Raw genomic sequence first — 13,685 nt, 5'->3', positions numbered from 1 at the left:
TGAGACTAGCAGAGATCAATCAGTTGCAATACCAAAGAGGGAAAATTGTCAATTTGAGTATAAGAAACTGCCATGCCAAGATGTCCTGGTGTTGAGACAATCGGACTTTTATCACTCGCACTGGTATTGAAACCGCACGCTTATTTCCCCCACATATCAACCTATAAGTTTTTCAAATCCAATAAAACAGCCCAAAATACCACACTATCACTATACTATGCTACTTAAAGTCTCTTTGTCGGATGCCTCTTGTTCCTGCCACCTGGTTCGGTAGTTGATGACCTCATATTAGGACGAACGGAGGATCGGAGTGTGGCAGATATGTTAGGTGATCGAGAGTCCTCGTTTTCCTTCGCTTCACCTTCTTCATGGTTATCGTTTTCATCAGAGTCTACGGATGTTAAAGGGGAGACCGGCGACCCTGCAATGATTAGAGATGTTGCGGTAGTTACAGTAGACCCCCTGAGTCTCTTGGGGGCGGGGTCGTTCGAACTTGACTGAGACGATGGAGATGCGGAGATTGCGGGCCTTTTGTTCTGAGATGGAGTAACGGGTTGTTGGGATGGACCTCCCTGCGGCGGTTGTGATGATTGTGACCGTGACTGTTGCACCTGTGAAGATTTCTTTGAGGGAGACTTGAACATAGACCTCGCTGCTGCGAAGCCGCCAGCTTAGGATGGGCCAGGTTCGGTTTTAGAGGGGGGGACTGTGTTAGCGGCAGGTGCAGGTGGTGTGCTCTTGTCCGGAAACGTCCAAGAGTCGGGAACGACAATGAAAACATAGTCCTTCTCATCAACTGTAGGGGCAGCCACCATAAGACTATGGTCAAGCAGGCCAACAATCTTGCCGACGCAGTTGAAGGGAACACCTGGAACAAACTGCGTATCTTTCCTATCTGCCATCTTCTTGCAGAGGAGAGAGAATAGCAAAGCATGAATAGGAAAGAGAATAAAAACTTGAAAGGGGTGGAAGCCTTTGAAAGGGCTCTTTGATGGCTGACCCGGCGTGATGTAGGTACAGCACTAGATAAATGCACAGCATCTCAGCTGCGCATCATCCAACAGCGGGACAGAGTCCTTGATCAAGTGGGTTTGACCTGTCCCGAGAACCTGCCCGGTCAAGGAAACAACCGGTTGGATAAGTGGAAAGCCCTCACCATTGCAAAGAGTTCGTGGGTCAATGCTAATAGTTACATTAGTGGCAAGCGCGATAGTCGAACTCGAGCTAAGGGGAAATGATAAGTCTGCTTACGCTTAGTATCCAAAGTCGCGTATGAGAACAACTGGAACCTTGTACACTTCGCCGTCACCATCTTCATCGCTGAAAACATCAGGCTCCCGTAGGACCCACTCCAGTGAGTAGGGGTGTACTTTGCCAGTGAAATGGAACCACTGATTCTGCCACTCCGAATCAACAATCTGCTGGTTATAGACAGAGAGGTTGAGACTAAAGTAGATCGGCAGTGGATCAGGGGATCGGTGCCCTTCGGGACGCAGCACAGAATATTCAGGCAGTGTCATATAGGGAGGGGGTGGAAGAAAAACCCTGCCAAGAGCTTCAACATTAAGGCTCTTTATAAGTTGTTCATCTGATGTAGGAAACCGCGTTGGGGTATCTGGCTGACCAAAAAAGAACATGGTCATATCACTACCAAGGTTTTTCGGAGAGTCATGAGGCATGCGCGGAGGGGGATGGCCGCTAAGAGTGGAATTTGAGGTAAAATTTGAGGTAGAAGTAGATGAAGACATGATATATTGAACTAGCAAATGTTTCGGGGAGAATAAGGGGGATAGCAGTTAAGATTACGACTTTGTAAGAGAGAGAGAGAGGGAGAGAGAGAGAGAGGGAGAGAGAGAGAGAGGGAGAGAGAGAGAGAGGGAGAGAGAGAGAGAGGGAGAGAGAGAGAGAGGGAGAGAGAGAGAGAGGGAGAGAGAGAGAGAGGGAGAGAGAGAGAGAGGGAGAGAGAGAGAGAGGGAGAGAGAGAGAGAGAGAGTAATTGTAAGATAAGCCTGTAAGATTGGCATGCAAATGTACAGAACAAAGAAGAAACACATCTGATATTTATAATCGATTAAATGATATAGTATATACAATGCGAAGATTGATACCACTTGGTAAAGATACTGTATTTCATTGCGCAGAGAGGATGTGGCATCGCCGATCTCCATCCAGCATTTTCAGCCAAGAGCTACTATCCCTGCCGATGTGGATACTCGCACAATTGAATTGATCAATTAACGTAGATGGTGAACAGATTTGCTTTTTCCACGAGTACAAAGGATTGGCCAAAACGTCAGCACATGTTGCCGATCGTCGTAAAGCATGTTAAGTTAAGAGCCTTGATCCCTGCCAAGTGGATACTTGCACAGCGGAAGTGATCAATCAACGTAGCTATTGAACAGAATTGTTTCTTCCACGATTACGAAGAATTGACTAAGATATTAACGCGTGGGGGAAAAAAAAACAAGTATGAGAGCTGAGCACTATATGATAGGTAGATGGATTAACGTGGTGTGTATTATGTCAATCACATGAGTGTCCATCGCTGTTACCATTACAACGAAAGAGGGTGAAGGGATATTTTGATCTATTGGTATATCAATACTGCAGCGACCATATGAATAAGAGGGTGGGGGAGTATGATGCCGTATTGGTATACCGGTGCAATGGCATTCCGACTAGATAATGGGATGAATAATCAAGCCCGATGTTATTAATGTTAGAAGAATAAGAGGGCGTAGGAGTATGATGCTCTACTGGTATACCGGTGTTATGATGCTCCGACCAGATAATGGGATGAATAATGGGATGAATAATCAAGCGTGATGTTATCAATGTTAGAAGAATAAGAGGGTGGAGGAATATGATGCTCTATTGGTATACCGGCGTGATGATGCTCCGAGTGGATGACGGGATGAATAATCCAGTCCGATATTGGGATGAAATTGGAAGAGTAAAGAAGACCATGGTGGGATACACCTATCGTTTATTGGTAAGTGGGTCAAGACAATGACGATAGACGATATTATCATATAGTTTGATAGGTATAATAGAGATAAAGATGACGTGGGAGTATCGGGATAGAATCGGATCAAGAGCAGAGTAGGACAGGTTGGTGTGGGAGAATTGAACTCTGCCCCAGAATGTACCGATCAGAAAACAGCATTGTAAATGGCATCAGCCTTTATCGTTCATATTTATAATGCTATTTGGCTTAATACACACGATTACACACCCTAAGAATACACTACATACACTATCTTGTAATGGATTCGTCATTATCTGCTCTATTTGAAAGGTTGCGTGGTCGAACGCCTGGCAGCACACTCAGCAGTCTCGGGCTGAAGACGTACAATGATATCTTTGGTGCGGGAAACTCGAATACAAACGCAACACCAAGAGAATCACATTCTACTGTCCAACCAAGCACACCCGGTCGTATTCCGGGTGTCCAGCTTGTGGGCCCGACATTAAGGAGGTCGCTCCCTACTGTCCAACCGAGTACACTTGGTGATATTCCAGAACCCGTACCTATAGACCCGGCACTAGAGGGACCACAGTCAACGGGCCAACCAAACAAACCAGGTAATCGCCAACAATACCAATCAAGTGTAAATCAAATCGACAATGCCAATGCGCAAACACAGGCGGCAGGAAACTGGATGAGCCGGCCACCACCAGGGAGCACGACGCCGACACAAGTGCCTCCAAGAAAAAGAGGCAGACCGCGAGGTTCTCGTGCACCAAGGCGGAGAGATATTCGAGAAGGAAATCGGGTGCAGGAGCAACAGCCAAGTGCATACCAAGTCGACACCATCAATACTCAAATACAGGGACCTGAAAGCTGGATGAGTCGACCGCCGCCAAGGAGTAAGACGCCAATACAGGCGCCTCCAAGATCAAGAGGCAAACCGCGAACTTCTCGTGCATCAAGACGGAAAGATGCCCGGGAAAGAAACTGGCGGCAAAGGAGACAAACCCAACAGCAAAGACCACTGGTTGCCGTTGGGACCCCACCAGCCAGTTCCCAGTTGCCATCTAATGCTCCACAGCAACTAAAACCTGTACCAGTGCAACGGCTTATAGCACCAAACCCCACACAAGCTGCAGAAATAAGCATCGCGAGCCAATATCACCGGCACAATGCACTAGGCATGCAGCAATATATGAGCATTCCAAGCTTTTCAGATGCGGATCAACATGGCCAACAAGAACTTGGCGCCAAGCGTAAGGCTGACCAACACGGACAAGAACAAAACAAAAGGCAAAATCGAACACAGGTTGAGAATAGCAACCTTAAAGAGCAAACCCAGGCATTCAAGAGAGCTATTAAGTATCTGGAAGATGAATTTACAGAGAAGGAGAGAATATCCTACACAAAGAATTGGCGTAAGCCGGTCCCCCGTGAGAGGAATATATCCACAGTCATGGACTTTTATCAAGCATTTCACAACATAGACACCCTACCCATACACACATGCATGATATGCTATCAGAAGATCAGCACCATGGAGATAAAAGAGCTTAGCTGGGAAGAGTGGACGAATAGCGCAGCGATGAATAGTTGCCGCACGTATTCATGTCCCGATTGCTTCCCTATTGGCAAGGCTATACCGAGCTGCGAAAACTGTGCAATGAAGACCCGCGAATGCAATATGGCGCGGGGCGGGAACTTGCATCAAGCACTTAGTTGCGAGCACATGTACCCGGATGCTCTCAGAGACTTGACATTGGTTAAGGAGAAGCTAATCGCACTCAACACCCATTTCGGTTTCGTTACAAGAATCAAAGTCACAAAAAGCACCAAACAGAGTACGGCATATACACGGCATGTGAAGGGTCATATAACTGTGTTTCCAAACAATGTTCAAGACTTGGTTACCACAGTACTACCACATCCGCTTCTACAATCTTTGGAGGACATCCATATATCCTGGCATGGGCCGCAGAGACCAGCGCCCAGCGATCTATCCAAGTTGCTCTCAGTCCGGCGAGGAGCTGTGGAACGGGCGTTGCTTTGGCTAAAAGAATTTAACCCCCACTATCGGCACATCGAAATCGACAAAGCCGAGTTGGATAGTTGGGGAGAGCCGGCGCATGGGGTTCCGAGCCAGATCTATGACAGGATAGAGAGAGATGAACCATCGGCATGGGAAGAAACGCGAACAGCGCACATTGTGCCCCCGGCAGAACGTGGAATGGATGACACTGGGCCCCAGTCACTCGAACAGATTGTGGACGGGCTAGGCAGAGCGTATAATGAGAATGATGTAAGTTACGACGAGGATCAGCAGCTCTATGACGAGCGCAGTCAGGAGGAGCTCGAGTATAAGGGCATGGGAAGCTTTCTTGATGAGATCCTTGCATCTGGTATGTTTCCGCTGGATACAGCACCGCGAGCAACAGATGCCGATAAACTGCAATTTGCCATTGATACAATCAGAGGTGGACAGACAAATGCGCAGGCACAGCCGCCCAGCCCGCCGGCTGGGAGCGCGCAGGATTCGCACCTTCAGCCATACATTCACATTTCAAGAGGCAACGAGTTTGCAGATATCAATGATCTCTGGCATCTTACAAAAGCATTTCCAACACTATTCCCGTTCGGTTTTGGTGGGCCACGGTGCAAGGAAGAGATGGAATCGGAGCTGTGGAAGAACAGTGTCCAGCTCACAGGGCATATCCGTAATAGAGACGGTATTGGAGAGGGTGGAGAGGATGCGATTTCGTCAACACGTAATCTCGGACTTCGCGCATGGATAAAGAAAGTGCTGCAACGACATGGTGGTCGCTTTGCCAATCATCCGGCGTTTTCATTCCTAGTCTTCAACATAGAGGTTCGGTCTAGGAATAGAGGAGTAAGTATGGTGAGCGTGCGACGGACCGATTTTCCTGAGGTTGAGAGGATCATTCAGTCGTTAACACTAGAGAGACTGGCGGAAGTGCAAAAGGAGTTAGAGGCTGGCGGGAGCACCCGAGATGAAGATATCAAAAAGCTCCTGCGACACATTTCATACTTTGGCTACAAACAGGCCATGTCGCAGGAGTCGCGGCTAGCCATGCGCAGAAAGATCAAAGCGCTCATCATCAGATACGGTATACCGGCGATTTGGTTTACGCTGAATCCTAATGACATTACGAACCCGGTAAAACTACGTCTAGCGGCATACCGAAAGGAGGACAAGGCTGCCGCGGAAGCAACCCTGCTTCGGGCCCTTCAGGATAGGTATGAGAGAGTGAAGCTGGCGATAACTGACCCCATAAGCTCTGCCATCTTCTTCCACCGCGAAGTAGAGATGTTCTTTGAGCATTACGTCAAGGTTAGGGAGGAATCTGTGTTTGGTCAGATTGGACAGTATTTCGCCGCCGTCGAGACCAACGAACGCGGTGCTCTTCATGTCCATGGTTTGCTATGGCTCGAGGGGAACTTAGAGCTCGGAAACTTCATCGTTGCTCATGGAAACGGGGAGGATGATGAGAGTTCGGCGATGGAACGGGAAGGAATCCTGAAATATGTCGATTCTGTCTTTACCGAGGTATGTGCATCCATGTATCCACGTAACCAAAAGCCAACGTAGGTCGGAAGCTAAACTATTATCTAGGATCTGGACGAATCTGCTGCCTTTAGCGAGGGGAGCAAGACTAGGGTGGTTTACGACAACATATCCTACCTGATGACCGATGCAGGGCGCTTCTCTGAACAGTTTGACGATGAAGCCCACTTTTGCGCAGGCAGGCTCCAGATGCACGTCCATACCGCAACTTGTGTCAAATACTCTCACAACAAGGAGGGGGACAAAAAGCCTACATGTCGATTCCATGCGCCTTGGAAGCTCTTTACAAACAGCGAATTCGGCGCGGATGGTATACTTCGGCTCCAACGCTCACATCCCATGATCAACCGATGGAACAAGGCAATGGCGGTTGGGTTGCGGCACAATCACGACATCTCCTTCATCGGAACCCAAAGCAAGACAATGGCGCTGATATACTACTTGACAAACTACGCCACAAAAATCGAAGATCCGATCTGGAAGAGAGTGGCCATAGCAGCAGAGCTCTTTCCGACTATCAGCACAACCAGCGCCGTGGGGCTAGGTGCAACAACTACAAACTACGAAGCCAAGGCAAATATAAACCGCCAGTATCTGATGAGAATCGCAAACAGAATATTCACCGAGCGACCATTATCGCAGGTGGAGGTGATTGCGCACTTTCTGGATTACCCAAGTGAGTTCTCGAGTACCAAACAATGGTCATATGTGAATATGACAACGATATAACGTACATGATAAGCGAGTGTTACAAACAAGCGAGTGTTACAAAAATCCCTCAACCTACAACACGTCCGCTTCGTGGATTGATTCTTAACCACCCAATATGCCTGAGTTTAATAATGAAGCTAATATCATCCTCGCCCTTCGCGCCATTCAAAATGACCGAAAATTATCTCTCCGACGCGCCGCAAAGATCTATAAAGTTGATCCTATGAGATTATGGCGTCGCCACAAGGGCATACAGTCTCGACATGATACTACCCCCAAATCACGGAAACTATCTGATCTAGAGGAACAGACCATAGTTCAGTTCATTCTTGACTTGGATTCGCGAGGATTTCCCCCGCGACTGCGCGGTGTGGAAGAAATGGCCAACCGACTGCTCGCCGACCGGAACGCATCACCCGTCGGCAAGCGCTGGGCTTCCAACTTCGTCAAGCGACACGATGAGCTCAAGACGCGTTTCTTTCGTAGATACGACTACCAGAGGGCCAAATGCGAAGATCCAGCTGCGATTCGAAAATGGTTCAAGCTCGTGGAGAACACAATCGCCAAATACGGTATCGACCTGGCTGATATCTACAACTTTGACGAGGTTGGCTTTATGATGGGCGTTATTGCAAGCGGAATAGTCGTCACAGGCTCCGAAAGACGTGAAAAGCCGAAATCAGTACAGCCTGGAAACCGGGAATGGATTACCGTCATCCAGGCGATCAATGCGGAAGGCCGAGCGATCCCGCCGTTCATCATTGGTACGGGCCAATATCACCTCGCCAACTGGTACCGGGATAGCAACCTTCCGGATGACTGGGTTATTGCAACATCTCCCAATGGCTGGACCGATAATGAGCTGGGTCTTGAATGGCTGAAGCACTTTGACCGGTGTACAAAGACGCGATCGGTCGGTCGTTATCGTCTTCTGATCCTCGATGGCCACGAAAGTCACCATTCTCTCGAGTTTGAGAAATATTGCCAGGCGAACAAGATTGTTACACTCTGTATGCCGCCTCATTCGTCTCACCTGCTTCAGCCCCTTGATGTCGGGTACTTTAGCCTACTCAAGAAGGCATATGGTCGAGAAATCGAGCATCTGATCCGATGCTCGATAACCCACGTTTCCAAGACCGAGTTCTTTGCCGCCTTTTACGCCGCATTCCAGGCCACTATGACGGAGAAAGCCATCAAGGCGGCTTTTAGAGGGGCCAGACTTGTTCCACTTGACGCGGAAAGCGTGATTTCGAAGCTTGATGTGCAGCTACGGACCCCGACGCCGGTTGAGGAGGAGGCCGGCCCCCCTACCACATAGGTTTCAAAGACGCCAAAGACGGTCCTTGAGGCCGAATCTCAGTCTGAATACCTCGATAGACGAATCAGAAGGCATAAAAGTAGCTCTCCAGAGTCGATCCTAGGAGCTCTCAAGTCACTTGCTAAGGGAACAAAGGCAATGATGCATGAGAATGCCTTATTGAGGGCAGAGAACCGCGACCTTCGACAGGCAAATGACCTGCTAAGTCGACGCCGGAGGGCAAAAAGGACCCGATTACAGAAAGGAGGAGTGATGATAGTAGGAGAAGCAAGGGGAGCAATTGATCAGATTAGTGTAGATGGGCGGGTAGAGGGCGAATCGTCGAGAAGTGGTGGTCAAGGAGGGTCAGCGAGGCCGAGGGAAAGGCGCTGTGGAGGATGCGGAAAGACGGGACATAATGCAAGAACATGTCAAATAGTTGTAGCGATATCTGAAGAAGAGTATAGCGATTAGTTTTGGTTGGTTAGACGATTTGTTGTGTTTTTACGGCTATTCCTATCTTAAAGGTTGGGATTTTTGTAACACTCGCTTGTTTGTAACACTCGCTTATCATGTACGTTACTGGGCAATACTCCGACGCTGGCAGTATCTCCAGCAATGCAGTAGCACTTTAGGCGACGGCGATGATCGACCTATCGAGAACATAGGTGGCAATGTCAATGGCAACGACGCGGAAGCCAGCGCGGAGAGGGTCTTGGTGGGAAGCGATGGCAAGAAGCTACCATACATTGAAGCCTACCACCACCGTGGAGAGGTGCTGCAGACATTATGCTTTTATGACTACGTGTCGCTTGTTAAATTACAAAAGAGGATAGATTCATCTTCCAAGGAGTTGGTGAGGATAGAATTTGAAATGAACTGGAAGCCGGGAAGGGACTGGGTGCAGGTTCTAAGACCCCCGGGGAAGTATGCAGTGCCATGCATGAACGGGTTTCTCGATATGGACTTTGATATTGACACAAACGCAGACAGATACCGCAGGTAAGCACAAGCCATAGAACAGATGGGATGGATAAACGAGGAGCATACACTAATATTAGCACCAGAGCTGCAGTACAGCACCTCGCACTCTTTGTGCCATGGGAGAAGTTCACTACAGCAGCATCAGGCGATATTAATGAAATCTGGGAACACTGGAGACGGCGACTCCCCAAAAGACTTCAGACTATCGCAGGCAACATCCAGCTCTTGAAGCGATCAGCGGAAGATGCGCGGCGAGACGCGAAGCAGTGGGCAGTTGCAGGGGACGATGCCATTTTAGATGATATCGATGCTATGGGGGATGATATCCAAGATTCTATGGGCCCAGTAAAAGCGTATCGCTCAGATCAGGTCGGCCAGCTTCGCCGACTGATGGAAACAGTACGGGGTGCCACAGCTCCCAACCAGGTGACCGCTGGTTCGGAGTCTCTCGTTAAGCTGCTAGATCAGCTTCATGAAGCCCACGCAGATATCACCGACTTTGCAGATGATCTTGAGACTGTCGCCCCTGCTGAGAGCCTTGAGCAGTACCAGCCAACTATGGTAGCCAGAAGCGAGCTCCCAATGCAACATCAGCTCAGGGGGATTAAGAGCAAGCAGGACAAAGCCGACAAGGAAATTATGCAAAGAATCCAAGGTTCTGACGGAGTTCAGGACACTCAGAACACGGCTGCCGGCACAGAAGCATTATTGAACCATACTTTTGCGGGTGCAGGAGAAGATAGCATAGAGATATCGGAAACAGACACCGGGAACACTGATGGACCCAGCACTACGGTCGCTTTTGGACCGTCAACCACATTCCTCCATGCCGGTCGGCAGATCGCAAGCAGGTTCACCCTGAACGAGCGGCAGGAAATTGCCTTCCTTTTAGTGTATCGCCATCTCGACACCATCCCGGACGAAGGTGACAGCGATGATTTCGATAGCAGTAATGTCGAGAACAATGATAACGCACAACTATGCGAGTTCCTGGGTGGGGAGGGCGGCACCGGGAAGTCCAGGGTCATCGAGGCGTTGGCGGAATTGTTCGCTAGCAAAGACATATCGCACAGGCTGCTCATGACGGCGACATCGGGGGCCGCAGCAGCGCGGATCAACGGCGTGACTATTCACTCCGCCTGTGGGATGCAACCCAACGCATCCGACGGCAATGCCGACGATGGCAGCACGGTAACCTACGTGGACGGTGATGCCCGAAGAAGATGGAGCGAAAAGTGGCTGCTCATCATTGACGAGGTGAGCATGCTGGGCCTCCAGACGCTCTCCAACATCAACAAGCGGCTTTGCGCCTCCCGAGGATCGAATCAAGATTTTGGCGGCATCCCAGTGGTGCTACTATCAGGAGATTTCCACCAATTCCGCCCAGTGCAAAACAAGTCGCTATTGACGCCATGGTCCGCCCTCAGGATTGCGGACGAAATGAGGGCGCACGCACTCTGGACTCGATTTACCACCGTCGTTATGCTCACCGAACAGGTGCGCGCAGCGGGGGACCCGCAGCTGCAGCGGCTGCTGACTCGGATCCGGCAGGGGCAGCAAGACGAGTCCGACATGGAGCTTCTTAATAGCCGGTGCTTTCAGGAAGGCCGAGCCATACCATGGGGCAGGGGCATCACAGTAGTTACACCCCTTAACAGCAATAGATAGAGCCTGAACATGGATGCGGTCTTGGCCTTCCAGAGGCACCACCAGAAGCCAGTCCGGATATTTCTACCCCAGCACCGTTAGGGTAAACCCAGTACATTACCGGTAACGGAGGAAGAAGCTACGCTCATGGCCAGCGTCGGAGATGACAGCAAGATCTATGTGCCGGCCACGTTCATGTTCGTGCCTGGCATGCCGGTGGTAGTGACCAAGAATATAAACCCAGGCCTCAAGCTCGTAAACGGGGCCAAGTACAAAGCACTGGAAGTTATACCAGACCCCAAGAGTTTCCCAGGGTATCAACTCGCCCCGAACATCATCCTCCACTTTGGACCACCTGCCGGCATCATCCTGTCGTCCGAGTCCACCAAGAAGTTCAAGTTTGATGACATGCCACCAGGCACGGTCCTGCTTACTCCAACAAGTGCCCAGATACCCATCGAGAAGAAGAAGAGGGCCAAGAAGAGGCCTTGGCAGAGGCACGAAGTGAGCCGCCGAGGACTTCCCTGCACTGCCGCGTTCGCATGCACCGATTACAAAATCCAAGGCGAAACCCTCGTCGAGATTGCGCTGGAGCTGCGAGGAACCGGAACAAAGCTGAATACGACAACTGGACAACTCGAGCCAGGAAAGTGCGATCCGTACAGCCTGTATGTGCAGCTATCGCGGTGCAAATCGCTTGATGGTATTATGTTGCTATCAAAGGCACGGGTGCAGGACATAGTCGGGAATAAAATACCACAAGAAATGTTTGATGGCGAGGCTAGGCTGGAACAGTTGTGCGAGAGGACAGTAAATGAGGCCCGATTATCGTTATTGTCATATCCATCTGCACAATACTAGCAGTAATGTAATTTAGATAACTGTTGGATTGTGACCCTGTATTACGAAACCTCTGATAGATCGATATGCCGACCTTAGTCAGAGGCGGCGTGAGATGACATAAAACCCCTCTCGAAAAAAGAGGGGGCCGCGAGGCATCCTAGATCAATACAATCATCATCTTTAGTCTCCACACTCTATTGACCATTAATCCCTTGGATTGAATGTGTGGTACGCGATCCAACAATAACTAATACATTAATTACACCTAACTCAAGCATAAGAGAAAATGTCATAAAATATAAAGACGAGAGCAATAATGCGATCACACAAACCGAGCTCGCACGTGCATTTCACGTGCATTTCACGTGCATTTCACGTGTGTCTTAACAGGAAACCCTCAAAAGAAGACTCCTTTGCACTTAATCTCAGAGAGCGAATGAGAGTTCACATGTGCGCATTGCCAAATGAGGAAGAGAAGATTGGCACCTCTGAGGGGCATTCGGATGGGGTTAATCCGGACCAATAGGAGGTGCAGTTACGCTTCCTAATCGGGTAATCATAATCACTTAATGCGGGTGGGGGGGAATCCCAGAGCTTAAGAAGACCTTTCGTACCGAAAGGCAAACGCCCTTCGGGCTGAATAAAGAAGTGGTTTCCCCTACTAAGAACAACGCCACCGACGCAAAATATCTATTACATCTCATTCATCTCTCCTTTGACAATCCTTTCCCCTTTTGACTTCCACGACTATTTAAACTGGATCCCAACATAGGAGACTGGTGTGGCACCACTGCAAGTCCTGACACCATGCCTACCGAATCCCCGACCGGTCAAGATACTTCGCAGAAGAGGCAGCTCAGAAAAGCCTTACGTGCGAGGATTGGAAAGGAACGGCTGGAGACAGTCGGCACTCTGCACAAGGTCAAAGAAGAATATGGCCGCCTCAATCTAGGCGATGGCGTGTCAGTCTCTGACTCAAAGTACGACTGTGTCACGCAGGTGTCGATGCCCGAGCCTCCAACGAGACCGAAAGAGAAGAAGCCAGGACCCGAAGAGATCTGGATTGGGCTATGGGGCGTGATCCCCCGTTGGAAGTACGGGGAAACTGTCAACTACACTGCATATAAGAATGGCTGGTTATCGCCTAGCCACGCGTATTACGCCACTTATAAGCTTTACGAAGCAGCCGAGAAGTGGAACAGCCTGAAAGTCGGCGTCAAGTTTCACTATGTGGCCAATCCAGAAGATGCCGCATTTGTCCTGGCCTACGGCGGCGATGCCGGCTCCACACTTGCAAAAGCCTTCTTCCCGAACTCGAATGACCTCAACACAGTCTTCGTGTATCAGAGAGCCTTTCAGGCAGGCATGGTCAACAACATGGCCAATGTCTTTCTGCACGAACTTGGGCATGTTTTGGGTCTCAGGCACGAGTTTGCGGCTCAAGAGGGGGGCGCTATCCCGTGGGGAAGCAGCAATCCCCTCTCGGTCATGAGTTACAACTTCCCCCCAGAGATGCAGGAGTCCGACGAAAGAGACACGAGATCATTCTACAAATTCACAGGGACGACAATCGGAGGATATCTGATTCAGAATATAACCCCGGACAATTGATCTGTTGCGCTTGACGTCGCGCAGGAAAGATATTGAGA

At 49.6% G+C, this 13,685-nt stretch overlaps 3 protein-coding genes across 3 annotated transcripts; 2 read left to right on the top strand and 1 right to left on the bottom strand.

Moving 5' to 3' along the window:
• Positions 1-671: 671 nt before the first annotated feature.
• Positions 672-1,748, bottom strand: NECHADRAFT_88366 (uncharacterized protein; the record flags this gene model as incomplete). Its single annotated transcript, XM_003040517.1, has 2 exons — positions 672-1,022; positions 1,290-1,748. 2 exons carry the CDS (start codon positions 1,746-1,748, stop codon positions 672-674), a joined length of 810 nt encoding a protein of 269 aa, XP_003040563.1.
• Positions 1,749-3,266: 1,518 nt separating this feature from the next.
• On the top strand, positions 3,267-7,364 carry NECHADRAFT_88365 (uncharacterized protein; the record flags this gene model as incomplete). Its single annotated transcript, XM_003040538.1, has 3 exons — positions 3,267-6,536; positions 6,603-7,230; positions 7,297-7,364. 3 exons carry the CDS (start codon positions 3,267-3,269, stop codon positions 7,362-7,364), a joined length of 3,966 nt encoding a protein of 1,321 aa, XP_003040584.1.
• Positions 7,365-13,062: 5,698 nt separating this feature from the next.
• On the top strand, positions 13,063-13,638 carry NECHADRAFT_18985 (uncharacterized protein; the record flags this gene model as incomplete). Its single annotated transcript, XM_003040537.1, has 1 exon — positions 13,063-13,638. A coding segment is annotated over one exon (576 nt), but the record flags the coding sequence as incomplete, so codon positions are not given.
• Between the last annotated feature and the right edge of the window lie 47 nt (positions 13,639-13,685).

This window comes from Fusarium vanettenii (genome assembly GCF_000151355.1).
Source record: "Fusarium vanettenii 77-13-4 chromosome 14 genomic scaffold NECHAsca_62_chr14_1_0, whole genome shotgun sequence".
NCBI classification, from domain to species: Eukaryota; Fungi; Ascomycota; class Sordariomycetes; order Hypocreales; family Nectriaceae; genus Fusarium; species Fusarium vanettenii.
The sequence above is the reverse complement of the archived record's forward strand: the minus strand, read 5'-3'. Positions and strand labels throughout refer to the sequence as shown.